Raw genomic sequence first — 19,264 nt, forward strand, 5'->3', positions numbered from 1 at the left:
TAACCCGCCCGCAACTCGGACCGCAAAAAAAAAGAAAGAAAATATTGTACCCGACCCGCTTCCTGACCCGCATTTTTTAAAAGTAGTAAATGCTCATCGTAGCGTCATTGGGCCATTAGACGTGTAACACAAATGTGTAAATAGCATCGCAAGAAGTAGGCTAATTGTTTATTAATAAACAATTAGCCTACTTCTTGCGATGCTATCGCAGTAGTGAATGCGCCAGAGAGAAATGCACATTTCATACAGATAAGCAGAGAGCAGTCCGTTTTCTTTCGTTTTGAATTGTTCTGTTTACAAGTAGACATTTCAATATAGATATATTTTTCAGGTCTGTGAAGTAGGCTAACTTATACGCTGAGTTTCCGTTAATTTATGAGACGCGCTCCAGTTCACGCACCGGCGCCTCCGTCGTGATTATCTTGTCTGCTATATTTACTTCTTATTTATTAAATCCAGGCAATTGGTTGATGAAACATTGATTAAAAATAAGATACAATTAGTACAAATCGAAATTCACTTTAAAGAAAGGCTTTGGTGTCTTCTGTTTGAGGTCTCTGTGAAAGTTTTAAAACAGTCTTTTGGTACCGCTTCAGAGCGGTCACGTCCTTACATTGTTTTTTCCTCATAAATGCGAACACGAAAAATAAAATAAAATGAATATTTTATGTTCTGTGGAGAGCCAACCCTTCTTCATCCGGTGGGTAGTATTACTTTTGATTTGCGCAGTGTAATTCACAGAATTACAAAAAAATATTTTGCCTCCTAAAAGTTAAATATTTGTTTTGTCACGCATGAATGCGTGTGTAGCCTATTTCCCTCATATAAATATAAAACGCATGTGTAGACTGATATGTTTCTAAAGTCTGGACTCCTTTAAGGGGGTATGGATAAACAGACGTTTCAATATATTGGTAGCAGTGATGCGGGGGTTGATCCAAAATGAGCGGGTGCCTGTGGTCACCCGCGGTTACGAGTTATCCAAAAATATTTTTAATGATATTCGGGTCGCGGTCGGTCGGGTCGTTTGAATTAAAGATGTCAATTAAACCTTTGTAATTTATATAGACACAATTTTCTATGAAATACATAGGCCGTGTAAGGACGTGACCGCTCTGAAGCGGCACAAAAATACTGTTTTAAAACTTTCACAGAGACCTCAAACAGAAGATACAAAGCCTTTCTTTAAAGTGAATTTCGATTTGTACTAATTGTATCTTATTTTTAATCAATGTTTCTTCAACCAATTGCCTGGATTTAATAAATAAGAAGTAAATATAGCAGACAAGATAATCACGACGGAGGCGCCGGCGCGTGAACTGGAGCGCGTCTCATAAATTAACGGAAACTCAGCGTATAAGGTAGCCTACTTCACAGACCTGAAAAATACACTCACCGGCCACTTTATTAGGTACACCTGTCCAACTGCTCGTTAACACTTAATTTCTAAGCAGCCAATCACATGGCGGCAACTCAGTGCATTTAGGCACGTAGACATGGTCAAGACAATCTCCTGCAGTTCAAACCGAGCATCAGTATGGGGAAGAAAGGTGATTTGAGTGACTTTGAACGTGGCATGATTGTTGGTGCCAGAAGGGCTGGTCTTAGTATTTCAGAAACTGCTAATCTACTGGGATTTTCACGCACAACCATCTCTAGGGTTTACAGAGAATGGTCCGAAAAAGAAAAAACATCCAGTGAGCGGCAGTTCTGTGGGCGGAAATGCCTTGTTGATGCCAGAGGTCAGAGGAGAATGGCCAGACTGGTTCGAGCTGATAGAAGGGCAACAGTGACTGAAATAACCACTCGTTACAACCGAGGTATGCAGCAAAGCATTTGTGAAACCACAACACGCACAACCTTGAGGCGGATGGGCTACAACAGCAGAAGACTCCACCGGGTACCACTCATCTCCACTACAAATAGGAAAAAGAGGCTACAATTTGCAAGAGCTCACCAAAATTGAACAGTTGAAGACTGGAAAAATGTTGCCTGGTCTGATGAGTCTCGATTTCTGTTGAGACATTCAGATGTTAGAGTCAGAATTTGGCGTAAACAGAATGAGAACATGGAACCATCATGCCTTGTTACCACTGTGCAGGCTGGTGGTGGTGGTGTAATGGTGTGGGGGATGTTTTCCTGGCACACTTTAGGCCCCTTAGTGCCAATTGGGCATCGTTTAAATGCCACGGCCTACCTGAGCATTGTTTCTGACCATGTCCATCCCTTTATGGCCACCATGTACCCATCCTCTGATGGCTACTTCCACCATGTCACAAAGCTCTAATCATTTCAAATTGGTTTCTTGAACATGACAATGAGTTCACTGTACTAAAATGGCCTCCACAGTCACCAGATCTCAACCCAATAGAGCATCTTTGGGATGTGGTGGAACGGGAGATTCGCATCATGGATGTGCAGCCGACAAATCTGCGGCAACTGTGTGATGCCATCATGTCAATATGGACCAAACTCCCTGAGGAATGCTTCCAGCACCTTGTTGAATCTATGCCACGAAGAATTGAGGCAGTTCTGAAGGCAAAAGGGGGTCCAACCCGTTACTAGCATGGGGTACCTAATAAAGTGGCCGGTGAGTGTATATCTATATTGAAATGTCTACTTGTAAACAGAACAATTCAAAACGAAAGAAAACAGACTGCTCTCTGCTTATCTGTATGAAATGTGCATTTCTCTCTGGCGCATTCACTACTGCGAAGATCGCGAGTCAGCAACGTCCACTTCATGTTTATTAATAAACAATTAGCCTACTTGCGATGCTATTTACACATTTGTGTTACACGTCTAATGGCCCAATGACGCTACGATGAGCATTTACTACTTTTAAAAAATGCGGGTCAGGAAGCGGGTCGGGTACAATATTTTCTTTCTTTTTTTTTGCGGTCCGAGTCGGGGCGGGTTAGTTAAACACGTCGGTCGGGTGCGGGTTGTTTATACATTGACCCGCGCATCACTGCCGTGCAGTGAAATACACCTGCAATAGTTTCAAATTGTTATGTCACTGAAAAATATAACAGTAAGAGAGAATAATAGATCAGAACCTAATTTAAATGAACAAAAAAAGTTAATATTTCAGTGACGCCAATATATAAAAGCTTTTGACATCGCCTCACAAGCTCAGCTTCTTATATGTCTTCTCACCTAAACACGTATAGCAGCGAAACGGGGCGTTCACAATAGCAGGTTATGATTCAGTCCGTTTAACAGGTGCTTTTCTATGGCGAGCAACTTCTATATGGGGCTTGTTCAAATGGTGGCAAGTCAACGCCTGAAGAAGAACGATTCAGTGTAATAACTGTATTTGTGATGTTTGAGTTGGAGGATGTGGGATGGGTGAAAGGGGCATTAGCAAAATATGCTTTAATTTTGTAATTCCGCTAGGTGTCACTAGTGTCGAAGGAACTACATATGTACCTTTAAAGTTGCAGTATTAGTCTCTGTATTGGACATGAAAAAGTGGTATTGAGCCATGCCTACCATTATCACGCTGCAGACTCAAATAGGCAATATTCCAAAAGAGCAAAAAAAAAAACTTGCCATTGCCATTTATTTCAGTCTTGTAAAACTGCATTTTACAGAAAAGACAGACAATTAAATGAATTACTGTTACACACATCTTCACCTATTTACCAAAATAAACTTATGATAAAAAAAAGTGATGGTAGAAATATAAAATGTAAAATAATGTGAAATTAAAAATATACAAATTCTCTAAGATTAAGAGACTAAAATCAAAGAATGATGTTTTAATAAATCATGTTTTAGATAATGTCCAGTTAAGCAAGCTAAATAACTCAATACATGAAAAGATTGATTTCACAGTGTATATTGCAATACTTTTTTGGAAAAAAATGCTAAATAAAGGCTTACAATTAGAAAAGGAAAACAAAATACATACATAGCTACTAAATATCTATTTAAAGTCTTATAAAATAGTATATATATTGACAAATGATTTTAAAATGGATGAATTGATTTTTTCCCCAAATAAAAATGAAGAACCTGAAGATATTTTCATCAAAATACCAGAACACGCCCTCTTTGCAATATATACGATTTGCAGGAATTAAGCCCACATTAAAAACGGTGACATAGTACAATTATCACAATACTTGTAAAAAAAAAAAAAAATTCCCAAATGTAATAAAAAGGAATTTTATAGTAAAAGTCAGCTACATTAATTTGCCTCTACTAAAGTCATATTGTTTATTTGAAAGGTTCTAGATTGCCAGTTAAGGCAGAGTCCATGAGGTCATCATCCTCTGTATGCATAAACACAGGACTTGGACGTGAGGACCGCTCAGAGCTAAGCAACAACATTGAAGTTTCTGAAGATATAGGGGATCTGGACCAGCCATCTGTCTTCGCTGTGTGAGAGGGCGGCCCACAAGACATTGTTGACTTCTTCTTTTCTTTTTCTCGATCTCTGTCCCTATCCCGCTCTTTCTGCTTCTTCTTCTCTTTTTTATGTTTCTTGTGTTTTTCACTCTGGTTAATGGATATGGAACTCATGTAGTCTGGAATGGGTTGGTGTGGTCTCATAGTTTGGTCATCATCAGAGCTAGCACTGTTCTGATGAGACTTTTCAGCAACTGAACTGCTACCAGACTCGCTCTCACTGTCTGGATTTATAGGCGTGTACCCAGGGGAACGGCTGTGGCTAGGGGAGCTGCGGTCATGTTTTGGTGTAGAGCCACTAAAAAGTGGTGATGCTTTGTGGCCTGAGTGCTGGGAACGCATGGCACAATCTCCAGAAATTTCTCCAGGTTTCTGAAGAGTTACTTTAGATTTAATGCTTGGAGAGCCCCCTTCTGGCTTGCTAATAATAATCTTTGCCACACCAGTGCCAGTCACTGCACTGCTTTTGGAATCAACCATCTTCTTGTCACCAGAATTGCTCCCTGATCCAGACACCTTGGATTTGCCATCTTTGTCTATCTTGTCACGCTTGCTCAGAAACTCACCTCCCTGGGAGGACATACCATGCTTGGAGGATGTAGGACCAGCATTTTGTGGCACTACCCCACCTGCAGTGCCACCACAGCCTTCACTCTCCTCCCCACCAATGCCCCCACTACCCACACTCTTCAGTTTGTCAATGACTGCGGTTAGAGATGGCTTTTTGTTTCGGCTTGGGGACTTTCCCTTTGCATTAGGGTTGTTTCCACTCCCACCACCACTGCAACTCCCACCACTGTTCCCATATTGTGACTGACCACTTGAAGAAAAGGGGATGGAGCCAGATGATGATGAGGAACTTACGGAGGAAGTAGATGATGTAGAAGTGCTTGTGGATGAGCTACTGCCTAACAGTTTTTGGGTACCCATTCCACAACCTGAAGAGGACTTGGACCCTCCTGATCCTCCACTGCCCGAGCCAATAGGGGATTTAGCCTTAGATGAGGGTGGGGTTCCAGGCACCTGGCCTTGAAGTTTCATTGGAGAGGACAGCTTGTCCGAACTTCCAGAACGAGAGTGTGAGGGTGATATGTTGGGCTTGATGTTAGGGTTCATGAGTGAGCCAGGAGGCTTACCACCTTGGGGCTTATTTTTGTTTCCACTTCCTGTTCCACTGCCGCCACCACTGAATGAGCCTGACAAACCGTGCTTTGTTATGGGAGAGGAGGATTGCTTGCCTGCGCCCATTCCCATGGAAGATCCTTTGGATTGAGAAGGCATACCACTTCCAATACCTACAATGCTTGATGGTTTGGGAATATTACCTTGCCCAACAGAGCCTTCAAGTTTACTACTTTTAATCTTCCCTGAAGAAGAGGAAGAGTAGGAATGGTGACTTTTGCTATTGCTTGTGCCACTTGTACTACCAGTGCTTCCGCTTGTTGAGCTACTTGATGTGTAGCCTCCATGAGATGATGTTTTTCCTCCAGTTAAAGTCCTGGGTATTTGTATAGTGATTTTGGGGATTGGTGGAGTAGCACCTCCTGGTGGGGTCTGAGACCTGCCTGAGCTTCCTGGGGATTTTGATCCACCTGCACTTACTAATCCTCCGGAAGTGGCACTCCCACAAGGTGGAGTGTAAGGTCGACCCCCTGAGCTGTGTGAAGGTGACTTGCCATCTGTATCCAGCTTCTTGCGTTTTGATGATTTGTCTTTTGATTTGCCCTCACTTGAAGGAGTGCGACTGCGTTTTACCGGCTTTATTTCAGAAGAGCATACACTCCCCATTCCTGTTCCAGAATTTCCTGGTCCATGATCTTCCTTTGCCCTTATCTGCTGTTGTTTAACCTTTGTATCATCACTTTTAAAATCATTACCAGCTACCACAATGCCCATCATGAGTGGACTTTGGCCCCCACAAGTTTGAGAAAGGTGTGAGTCTGCCATATCTGATGCTGGACCCAGTATTGGTTTTCCTCCAGCACCATTCCCACCAAAAATACCCATTTCAAAAGGGTCTTTCAATAGAGCCTCAGGAGTATTTTGGCCATGTGAGGCAGGATTCTGAGGTGTGCCTGTAGGAGTGTTCTGCTGACTTCCTCCACTAAAACTTTTAACCAGTTCAAGATCTGGGTCAGGGCTGGAGGAGGTGTCTTCAAAGTAGGTCTGTGAAAAGCTTCCCTGTCCAGGTAAAAGCTCTGGGTTGAAGTCTGTGTCTGGGAAGAAATTCGTTGAGGAAGAATCGCTATTGGGTGTTGCTGCAGTAGCAGCTTCTGCAATCAAGTCTGCTGCATCCGTAAAGGGATTTTCATTGCTGTTTGCATTAAACAGGTCTGCCTCAAACACTGTGCTACCTTGGCCTGAACTGGATGAATCCCGGAGTGGAGTTCCCAAGGAACCTCCTTCTTCACCGGCCATGAGGTGCTGGCCATGACTGCTATTGCCTCCTTTGTTGGCCTGATCAGGAATATCAGACAGAATGTCATTGATATCAGGCCCAATACTGTCAGAGCTGGAGAGGCGAACCATACGGGGTATAGATCCATGTGGCTGAGACTGGACTTGTGTCTGGGGTTGGACATGACAGTGTTGGTGGTATGGCATTCCAGGACCTGAAGGAGGTGTTCCACACTGACTTGGAGCTGGAGTGATACTATGAGGAGTGTCAAGTCCATCACCTGGAAGACTAACATCAAAAATAGGGTTCTGGGAGGCATCAACGTCCATAGAGAAAAGCTCTCGGTGGAAATCATCTTCAGAGTGGTGTGTGTGATGATGCTGTTGGGTCATGCCTCCCACTTGCTGCTGGAATTGTTGTTTCATGCTCATTCCGCCACCTGCACCCATTACTCCTTTATCAGAGCCTCTTGGACGCTTTTTCTTGCCCTTGGTGCCAGGGCAAGACTGTCCTTGACTATCTGTCCGCGGGGACCCAGATGAGTTCTGTCTTTCTAGAGGGCTACTGCTGTACAATGCAGCAAAATCTTGTGAGGGATTATCCTTCAGTAGGTTCATCAGCATTGGGTGGTTTTTGGTGTTGCTTGCTGGTGAGGTGGTTGTTGGTGGGGTCTGGTGGGGCTGAGGTGGCTGGGGAGTAGGACTGGACCCAACACTGCCTGTTATTTGCAGAAGACTGGTTAGGATAGGATTCTGAGTGACTTTGTTAAAGTCATCTGAACCATGGCTCTGAGATTGTTGTTGTTGTTGCGTTGCTTGCTGCTGGCCTCCAACCTGTACCATGGTGTCCATACAGGAGCCTCCCTGACCAGTACGACTCATGTTGAAAAGTGACGTGATTGGGCCTTGGAAAGAACTGCTTCCCCCTACATTGTTGCTTCCTGCAGTGCTGGTCCCACTACTTAAACCAGGGAGACCCATTGGGTTGCTCCCATCTGGCCCTGTACCCATTCCCATGTAACCTGGGCTGCCAGTTGGGGGCAAGTTCTTCTTCACCATAATTTCCACAGTTTCAGCTATAAGGGACAATGCTGGAGTGTCTGCCTGAATGGTCTCTGCCTTGCGTCGGATGGCGCGCATAGTCACAGGAATGGACATGCATCTAGGGAGGGAAAAATAGATACAACAGATAAGTATTTCTGACTTATTAACATTTAAAGACACATTATTAAGACCACAATTTTCACTACTTTCCAGTAAGTAGTCATTAAAGGGGTCATATAATGGTACATGCACTTTTACAAGTTGATTGTACTGAAATGTGTGTTGGCAGTGCCTGTACACAACCATCATAAAATGATAAAAATCCATCCAGTGTTTTTGTTTTAATCTCCTTATATGTTTTCCCCTGCCTCAAATTGAGCCGTTCGTTTTTGTGACGTCAATAAAACGGACGCCCCTCCCGCGATTGTTGATTGACAGCTTGTGATTCAACACAGACCCGCCCTCGCTCGTCCTGTCAATCATAGTCTGCGCGGACCGTTGCGGTCATTGTTGATATGCTGGAGCACTGTCTATGAGCAGAATGGCGTCTAAGCGATTGTGGTGTTCTGTTCTTGGGTGCAATAAGGAACCCAGCAGTCATTTTAATGTTCCTAAATCCGAACCGCTGAAGAAGCAGTGGCTGAGTTTATTTTCGAAGGGAATATTCCCCACGAGCAACGTTCTCATGTTTGCCGAATCATTTCTCAGTGGACTGCTTTATAAACGAGGATCAGTGTAAAGCTGGTTTTGCTGAGAAGCTGCACCTGAATAAAGGATCGGAACCTATTCGTCTTCCTGCTGAACCTTCAGAAGAACTAAAGTGAGTGTAACGTTTTATTAATCTTTATATTAATATTTATATAATCTTTGCAAATCGCCAGCTGCACGCTTCACGATGAATGCGTCGGTTTACACTCAGGGTACATTACAGCATGTTTTCTATGTACAAACGTTCTCAATATAATTCATAATCCCACGTTTATAATGAACAACGCGTGGTTATTGTGTTATTGTGTTACAAACGGTGTATGCGCAGAACAGAGAGGCGGGGTGAGCAAAGCTCATTATCATTTAAAGTCATATACACTGAAACGGCGTGCTGAAAACAGAGCTGTTTTTGACCAGGTAAAATAAGTGTTTTCTTACAATACTAATGAGAATTTTTAATTAAAGTATATTACAAACTTTTAATTTAGACCCTAAAGAATCATATTAGCTTGTACAAAAATGGCATTATATGACCCCTTTAAGCATATACTGTGTCCACATACAGTTCACTATTAATGGAGGAGTTTATGACCGTTCATGTATCACGCCTTGTGTGATGCAAACCTACTGAAAGGGATGTTCACCCAAAAATAAAAATTGTCATTAATTACTCACCCTCATGTCATTCCAAACCCGTAAGACCTTCGTTCATCTTCGGAACACAAATGAAGATCTTTTAGATGAAATCTGAGAGCTTTCTGTACTTTTCATTGACAGCTACACAACTAACACTTTGACTCTTCAAAAAATTTATAAAGCGATCGTAAAACTAATCTATATGAATAGAGTGGTTTAGTCTAAATTTTCTGAAGAGACTCGATCACTTTATATGATGAAAAGATTTAACTTTTTTTTTTAAATTCACATTTAACCACCTCATTGGTTCTTGCGGAAGCTCAAATGTGCTGCGTAAACCACAAGAACACATTGGTTCTCGCATGTCAAGCGAACATGCTTGAGCTTCCGTTTACCACAACTGATGTGTAAGTTGATGAATGTTTGTATGTGAATAAAAGCCTAAATTCAATCTGTCCATCATATAAAACGATTGTCTCTCCTCATAAAATTTGGACTAAACTACTCAATTAATATGGATTAGTTTTACGATCTCTTTTTTTGAAGCATCAAAGTGGTAGTTGTGTAGCTGTCTATGGAGTACAGAAAGCTCTCAGATTTCATCAAAAACATCTTCATTTGTGTTCTAAAGATGAACGAAAGTCTTGCAGGTTTGGAACGACATGAGGGTGAGTAATAAATGACAGAATTTTTATTGTTGGGTGAAATATCCCTATAAAATATTTTCCATAATAAAAGCCATATTGTTACTCTAGATAGAGACAGAGTCTGCTCAGTTGTGTGAAATGTGGGGCTTTTCAGTAAGACTAAGAATGGTCCCGAGGCTAAAAATAAACAAAAATATGTACTGATGTGTTACAATTCAAATATTGCCAGCAGCCATATCACCCTGTAGCCCAAGACTGGTTGCCCACTGAAGCTAAGCAGGGCTGACCCTGGTTAGTACCTGGATGGGAGACCTCCTGAGAAAACCAGGTTGCTGCTGGAAGAGGTGTTAGTGAGGCCAGCAGGGGGTGCTCACCCTGTGGTCTGTGTGGGTCCTAACACCCCAGTATAGTGACGGGGACACTATACTGTCAAAGAGCACCGTCCTTCGGATGAGACGTTAAACCGAGGCCCTGACTCTCTGTGGTCATTAAAAATCCCATGGCACTTCTCGTAAAGAGTAGGGTTGTAACCCCGGTGTCCTGGCCACATTCCACCCATTGGCCCCTGCCAATCATGGCCTCCTAATAATCCCCATCCACTGAATTGGCTCTATCACTCTCTCTCCTCTCCAACTATAGCTGGTGTGTGGTGAGCGTACTGGCGCCGTTGTACTGTGGCTGCCATCGCATCATCCAAGTGGATGCTGCACACTGGTGCTGGTTGAGGAGAGAACCCCTGATATGATTGTAAAGCGCTTTGGGTGTACAGTAGTATATATGTAAGCGCTATATAAATGCCTCATTCATTCATTCATTTATTCATATCACTTATGCCAAACACACAGAAGATGTAGTAAAACAATGCTAATAAATGGTAAACTTTACTGAAAACACATCATCATCCTGTACTCCATAGACATATTCTATAGTCATCATCCTGTACTCCATAGACATATTCTATAGTCATCATCCTGTACTCCATAGACATATTCTATAGTCTGCTAAATGAATAAATGTAAATGTAAATCATCCGCAAATATTGTTAAATTAAATTAAATTAACCCATGGTAAATTTAAGCAAAACAGACTAAAAATAGCCTTTTCTGTTCATCCTTTTAGTCTTAATTCAAAATATTCACACAAATCTATCAAATCTTTATTATATGAAGAACAAAACATGTAAGACAAAGTTATTGGCACCGTTACAAATTCCATTAAGTAAAAATCTAAAAGAAATATTTTCTCATTCATAATGCATATTTTTAAGTTCACCTTACTGCGGAAAAACAAGTTGTAGACCATGACTTCCTGTTTCACTGGCCTCTAGATATGAGGTGACACAAAGGCCACATTTCTATAGTCATCAATTACTATGAGAAAGACCAGGGAATACAGAGGGTCTCCATTCAAGGAAAAAATATGATTAATATGATAGACAAATCTCAACAATGTATTAGTTATGGCTGAGAGATATCTTCATTTAGCCTTGGGAAAACAACCTTGGGGGAGGACTACTATAAAGAAGGAAGGATGCCCCCCACTCGATGTCACACTCTGCAGGCACTTTGTATGACTGTTGACCTTTCCTTGCAAGGGAATAAATAATCTTTAAAGACAATTGGTACATGTCTGTCTCTTATTAAGTAATAGAAAATTGTTTGCCACCACAATTTGGTGTTGTCGTAGGAATCCTTGGATGTGTCTCTTGGACCCGAGAGCGGACGGTGTTTGGCCACCTGGACTGAGAAGTTCCAGCTCTACCTCGTAAACTTGAGAGAGAGGCCGACCGCAAGGGCCCAAGAGAGACACCACTGGAATCATCAAAAGAACTGAAGTGGTGTAAGCTGAGACTGGTAAGAGACAAAGTCTAAATTTGAATTGAAGAGGGGTTAACTCATGAGTACTAGACGAGTCCAGATTATTAGTCTGATGGGTTCAGTTAATCCACGGTAGTGTAGTGGGGGAAACTCAGATGGTCTTGGGACCAAATTTGTGAGCAAGTTGTGAGTGCTCACCTTTTTCAATTGAGGTGAAAATTGATCTCTCTAGAGACGTCTAGAGTTATATTTGGGGCGCCAATGGGAAAAAACACAGAAAAGAGGGACCATCATGGGGAAATCTCAGAGTAAAATGCGCAAAAAAGATCAATATGATAAACCGGTGTTTGGTCTGATGAAAAAACATGGTAAAATTAGTTTGAAGGGTATTGAAAGGTTAATTAAATACCATGATTTTTTTCTAGAGAAGGAACTTTAAGTGTCACTAGGCTGACAGTAGTTAAAGACCCTGTTGTAGAGGGACGTGAATAACAGAAGGACTGTTGTGTGTGAGAAGTGTGTGTGTGGATAAGCCAACAATATTGTGCTGGTTAGAGGAGGCAGAGTGCAAAAAAGTCGAACTGCCAGGAATTTTTTTTTTTTTACTTTAATTAAAGTAAAAATTAAATTAAATTGTTAAGTCAAATTAAGTTGAAATGGTATGAAAAGAGATAAAAAATAATAACGCATTGAGTATGATTAACAGGGATTAACGTGATATAAAGATAAGGAATGTTTCATTAAGCAGAATGGGGAACAATTCTATATTTTAGTGATATAAAATAATGATTGGAATGATGATTTTTTTGGGGGGAAAAAAAGGTATAAGATGTTATACAATTAAAATGGTACATGCTATTTGACTGCAAACGGAAGGATGAATTCAGTAGAGACTTAAAGTACTTAGATGGATTATTATGTGTCTTAATTATATTTTTGTTTTTGTTTAGTTTTAGTTTGAAAACCATTGTGTTTTGAACCTAAAGAGTCTATAATGGGGGTAGTGAAAATAATGGATATACCATCCATCTTTGTTTATTATAAAAGGAATTGGAAATTATAGTTTTATAAAACTAGTATAGGCCTATATATCCTGGTATTTATGATTGTAGACGATGTCTGTATTTAATATCTGAAAAGTGACTGAGGGTCCAGCTATGCTGGGAGAGCAACAGTGCTTGCTTGCCCGGCTTCCGGATGTTAAATATGTACTTGTTTTGTAATCAGTGTTGTTGATGATAATACCAAATTAGTCAAATGTAAAGACAGCCATGTCCAAAGATTCTGGAAATCAATAATGTACAATGGGGGATATTTTGTTGATATTAAGATATTGTCGGTTTTATAAAGGAAATTATGGGTCGGGCATAATTTCCCTGGACAAGTGTGACTAAAGTTAAACAGAAACTTTGTGAAAACTGCTTAAAATATTTTGAGCATTTCCATGCAGCTTATGAAAATTAATGTGCTGCCAATGATAATGATTTGAAGACTATGTTTCAGCTATTGTGACTGAATCTGCCACTGGTGGACTGTCAAAAGAAAACAGAGAAATGCTTATCAGCTCTGTTTGCATTCCTGATTGGGATACACTGCTTCAAGGGTGTGCAGTAAGTTGGAGCCGTTTACATGCTAATAATGATCAAACTATAGGTAGATCAAACTATAAGTAGATCAGTGTTTAATATGACGATAATAACGCTTTAGTTTGAGAAAGTACAAGAGAAAAAAATAATAAAGTCAAAAGATTGAAGTCTTAAGGTTGTATTGAATCAGATGTAAAATTAATGTCTTAAGGGAATCCTTTTGAAGAAAAGATCTATAATAATATTTTTTATAAGTGAATGGATAAATACAGGATGGTGTAATATGAGACGATGAATCCAACAATTGTGAGTGGGAAAAATGTATAAAAATTATGTTTATTTGAAAACGCATGTCATTTCTGGCAAAGATGTCTTAAGTTGGGCTAGAGTTAAAAAGAAAATTACACAAGTTTATGAAAAGACAGAGCTGCAGTCCTGAATGCCTCAGAGTCTCTCTCTCTCTCGTTCAAAGTCAGCTGAATGCTGTTAACTGAGCCTGTGTCATAAGTGATAATAAGCTTTTTATAGTAAAGCCTAGAGTTTCAGTTGAAAATTATAGACACGGAGATGTTAAAATAAATAATGTTACAGGATTTTATACATATAGAGGTATAAAATTTGTAATTTGTAAATGTTTTAAAAGTAAAACTGAATGACTTTAATGAAGTCTTTAACCCCCTGGGGTCGGCTATCGCGCCGGCGCGATTGTCTCTCTTTTTTTCTTATCAGTGCAAAAGAGACTCAAATAACTCAAATAACATTTTTGTGATACAGGCAAGTGTTATACATCATTCAAAACTGTTAAATGTCTACTTTTATTTGTGTACACTAATAATAAAAAAACAAAATGTTGTGTTTTTAGTAAAATAAAGAAAATAAACATGATGCGTGTTCTGTCGTCTCTCTCAATGTGAAGTTCATTCTGAAACGCGACAGAAAATGATCTGTAACTCAGCAAATACTTGCCACCCACACGTGAGAGTTATGTCTTTACAAAGCTTTAAGTCTCCATTTTTAAATGATGTAAATCATACCAAAAACAAATATTCTCTGTTTAAGTAATCCGTATGAAAGCAACGACATGTAGTTTCTTCAGCCGGAGCTCATTAACTCTAATGTGACCACGCCCACGAGCTGTTCAAATTCAAATGATCCACGCGGAGGAACGCAGAGCTGTTACCGCCCTCATCACCTCTAAACAAAGAATCAGCGAGTTCAGTCCTGCTCTGCTTTTCGTCGAGTTTAGAAGTGTTTGGTCTGTGCACCTTGGATTTACCTCTGAAGAATTAGAAGAACACGATTTGATTATGATAATGATTTTTAAGGTAAGACACATAAGGTAAGCGTCTTATGGTTGTATATACTTTACATTGTAGCTACTAGTTAAACTGGTGCCAGACTAAAATGTTATGAAATGAGATTGGAGTGAAACATGAAGCCTAATGCTAAATGAATATACATGTACACACAAGAATGTTTTTATCTTCGATAATTAAACACAGCATGATATAAAGTAGGCTTATTCTTCAATGGTGAATATTATAATGTTTAGACCTGTGTTTACTGTTAAATACTGTGTTTGTGGATATCTGCTCACACGTAGATATGTATAATATGGTAAGAATAATGTTTCATAGTTTGGAGCGGCTCGATCGCTTCAGTAAATGTCCTCTGCACGCGCTGTGAGTTTGAAAAGCAAAACACGCCAAACATTAGGCTTCATGTTTTTACTCATCTCATTTCATAACGAATGGAAACGTTTGAAGTAACATATGATAATCCATATATTTTTGTCTAGTGTAGTGTTACTGAAGTGTTCCTTTTTAACGATGTATAGGCTGCCTGCTATCTATCTATTATTATTTTATGCAGCCCTACACATAGGCTATAACAATGCACAACAAACTTGGTGTTCATATATATTTAATAATAATTTTAACCAGAAAAATCTAAAATTTATTCCCGAAATCGTGCAGCCCTATAGTTTCTCTTGATATCAGCTTGTTCACAGGTTTATTTTTTTTTATTTTTTTTGAAAAGGGACCAGATGCCACTGATGAGTCCTGCTGACTTCAACATTCACAGGAGACTCTGTACATGAACATGGTAAAATGAAAAATCAAACACCTTGGAGATGACAGGTATGTACTATGTTTCAGGAATGGCACAAAATTGTGTGACTGTTCAAGCCTCTGTCTTTAGATTTGTCCTTTGTTGTGTATTTTTGGATTATGTTGTGTTGTAAATAAATCCAAACAATCTAAAAGCCATTCTTTTTTAAATCTCATTCTTTGTGCAAGGCCATTATGGGAGGGTCTTTGTCTTTCTCAGGTGTGAAAAGCAGTAATATTAATGAGATCACGCCCCTTCGCATAAAGCTATCGTACACAAAACACGTCATACAAATTTTAAAAGACTTTATTGTCTTATCTGAATGAGTAGTCAGGATGATTTCCACATAGTTTTCGAGCAAATACTCTAGGCTATGTGATACAATTTTCAAAAGTCTTGTGAAGAAATAATCAGTATGGGTTTCATGACCTTATTTCGGTGACATTTTTTTTTTTTTCACAAACCATGCATAAACGTCATTATCTCAAAACTACAAACTTTTACATACATGCTGCTGACATATTATTGTAGCAGAGTTTGTGCTGAATACAGTGTAATAAGACTTTAGCCATGAAAATGTCACAAGTAACAGAAAAAAGCACAAATGTCAGAGCATGTCAGAACACCTCCAGGACCCAGAAAACACCTCAGCTCATTAAGCTCATTCTCATTCTATAGCTCATTAAGTTTTAATGTTACCACGCCCACGGAGAGCGCGGGCTATTCAAACGCAAATAATCTGAGGCAAGCCACGCAAACGTGTCAATGCCCACAACAGCTGGATAAAACACATCAAGTTTAATAAGAATAATTTACTTTACGTTGTCTTGCTACGCTGTGAGGAATAATACTATCTAATAATCCTGGAAAAACGTACCTCAGAAGTGCTGGTAGTTTCATTTCGAGGAGCAATGGATCAAGCTGATGTGAATAGTAGTAAGTTATTTATTCTTAAGTGCTTTGTTCTAATCGCGAAATGGAATAGTGTCTGTAAACCGCAAAAGACTGTTTAAATATGAATCGTGTGTCTGTGTGTGAATTAATGAATGAACGGCACGGACGCGTGCTGTTGTTTACTACAGCTGTACAGTGCCGTTCATTCAAACTCGACCAAGCTTTGATCAAACTATATTGCTATAGCCTACTGAGATGAGTAAAAATAGACTGAAATATGTTGAAATAAAATGTCTTTGAAATGGCTTTGTTCTAATCACGAAATGGAATAGTGTCTGTAAACCGCAAAAGACTGTTTAAATATGAATCGTGTGTCTGTGTGTGAATTAATGAATGAACGGCACGGACGCGTGCTGTTGTTTACTACAGCTGTACAGTGCCGTTCATTCAAACTCGACCAAGCTTTGATCAAACTATATTGCTATAGCCTACTGAGATGAGTAAAAATAGACTGAAATATGTTGAAATAAAATGTCTTTGTATAAGCAACAAACTGCAAATTAACATTTATATGCTAATATATCATACACACGATATGTTACAGTCTAAATATGAATGTTTAGACAAGATTTTGTCGATTAGTTTTTGTATAGATTATAAAGTTTTTACTGTAAAAAAAGACTACTGCCACATCAAATAAGCTTTTGTTTGCCAATTTCTGCTCATATGTTAAATATATAGTATGGGATGTTTTGTCAAAAATAAAGTAGGTATATTGAATCATCAACTAAGATTTTATTATAGTGTTTGTTCCAATATTCAAAACTAATGAATCCTTACCTTTGAAATATGTATGATAAAATATATACTATTTACAAAGAAAGATTACACTTGAAATATTAGTACAATTGCAATGGTTGTTGTAATTGTAACACTTTTTTTGTGTTTTATTTGTGACAATTTTGGGGAGAGGATACATATTCCAAAACTTTCTGAAAATACAGAATGAGAATTAACTACAATTTGCATGCATACAAAATTTGTGGAAAGACACATTTTTTCAAGACGTTTCCAACTCAAACTTTTTTCAACTTTTGATTTTGAACTAATATGTCTATAACATAGTATTAACTCCTGAAGGTCGTTAGACATGGTGGTGGCTAAAGATGAAGACAGCTTTTGTAGAATTAAGAGAAAGTCTGGATAACAAAGGTGAATGATCAAAGGTTATTGTAATGAATGTAATATTACCTTCTGTCTAAATTACAGTCTTAGGAGGCTGTTGAAAAGATTATTTGTTAATAGTGAAAGAGACTGCTTGAGTGGAGGAAGGGATTGTACCCTGTCTGTCTGTCTGTCTGTAATCGGCCTGCTAAAGCAAGCTTAAAATAATGATAATGAACCAAAACAACCCAGCTGACTTTTCTAAAATCAAAGGAATAATGAACAGACATGCTTTGAAACTGGTTAAGAGACTATGTAAAAGGTAAAACCAAAAGAAAAAATGTGAAGTTAATATCAAAAAGCGAACATTGAAAATGTGTGTGTGAGGTGACTGAACTATGTCTTGTATGTGTTAGTTTGGGGGTACTAATATTTCCTGATTTTGTGGATATTGTATCATTAACCTCTGGAATGAGTGTTTTATCATTACAGATGGGTTAAGTGAAATGACACAACTTTAACCCTCTGGGGTCTAAGGTGTTTTTGGGGTTCTTGAGATGTTTTGACATGCCCTGACATTTGTGCTTTTTTCAGTTGCTTATAAACATATTAATGGCACAGGTGAAATTACACACTATTTAGTAGGGCTGGTCCGAATACCATTTTTTGATTTTCGAAGCTTCGGTAGTAATGAACATCGAATATTCGAAGCTTCGGAATCTCTATATGTCTGTTTGCATTTTGATTATTTCGAGAACCGTTCATCCAAACGACTTAACAAGGGAGTGCAGTGTCGTATTTGGTGCAATATATATAGACAGGCGAGACGCAACACGTTCAGAATTAATACACTTTTAATAAACTACAGAACAGCGCGAGGCGCGCCTCACGCGAGCAGAGCTTTATGCTCCGAGAACGGATACTGCACTAGTGATATAAAACACACACAGGTCTGTTAACTTAAGCAATATTTTTAATAAGGTAGTCTAATATTTTTCTCACTAACAAATTACTGACAAAGTAGGGTAGATTTAAATAAAGAAGCGTGGCGCGCCTCGCAAGCAGGGCTTATATGCTCCGAGAATGGACACTGCGCTAGTGATATAAAACACACACACACAGGTCTTTTAACTTAAGCAATATTTTTAATAAGGTAGTCTAATATTTTTCTCACTAACAAATTACTGACAAAGTAGGGTTTAAATAAAGAAGCGGCGCGCCTCGCAAGCAGGGCTTATATGCTCCGAGAATGGACACTGCGCTAGTGATATAAAACACACACACACACACACACAGGTCTTTTAACTTAAGCAATATTTTTAATAAGGTAGTCTAATATTTTTCTCACTAACAAATTACTGACAAAATAGGGTAGATTTAAATAAAGAAGCGGCGCGCCTCACTCAAGCAGGGCTTATATGCTCCGAGAACGGACACTGCGCTAGTGATATAAAACACACACACACGTCTTTTAACTTAAGCCATATTTTTAATAAGGTAGTCTAATATTTTTCTCACTAACAAATTATTGACAAAGTAGGGTAGATTTAAATAAAGAAGCTCAAGCAGGGCTTATATGCTCCGAGAACGGACACTGCGCTAGTGATATAAAACACACACACGTCTTTTAACTTAAGCAATATTTTTAATAAGGTAGTCTTATAATATTTTTCTCACTGACAAAGTAGGGTAGATTTAAATAAAGAAAAACTAAATTAAAATAAAGAAAAACTAAATTTAAATAAAAACGAAATTTAAATATAGAAAAACGAAATTTAAATAAAGAAAAACGAAAAATAAACATGACGTCCCAGTAAAATCTCAAAGTCTCCTATATTTAGCA

At 39.0% G+C, this 19,264-nt stretch overlaps 1 protein-coding gene across 1 annotated transcript in view; it reads right to left on the reverse strand.

Annotated features, from left to right (window-relative positions):
* Positions 1-3,547: 3,547 nt before the first annotated feature.
* The window catches only part of med1 (mediator complex subunit 1), a gene marked incomplete at its 5' end in the record, with an annotated part of 177,798 nt that continues 162,081 nt past the window's right edge, over positions 3,548-19,264 (reverse strand). The window contains one exon of the mRNA XM_056254493.1: positions 3,548-7,975. Coding sequence (XP_056110468.1) covers positions 4,225-7,975 — 3,751 coding nt within the window. The remainder of the gene's footprint in view (positions 7,976-19,264) is intronic.

Source organism: Rhinichthys klamathensis, unplaced genomic scaffold, assembly GCF_029890125.1.
Source record: "Rhinichthys klamathensis goyatoka isolate OS25496 unplaced genomic scaffold, OSU_Roscu_1.1 h1tg000001l_1, whole genome shotgun sequence".
Classification (NCBI taxonomy): domain Eukaryota; kingdom Metazoa; phylum Chordata; class Actinopteri; order Cypriniformes; family Leuciscidae; genus Rhinichthys; species Rhinichthys klamathensis.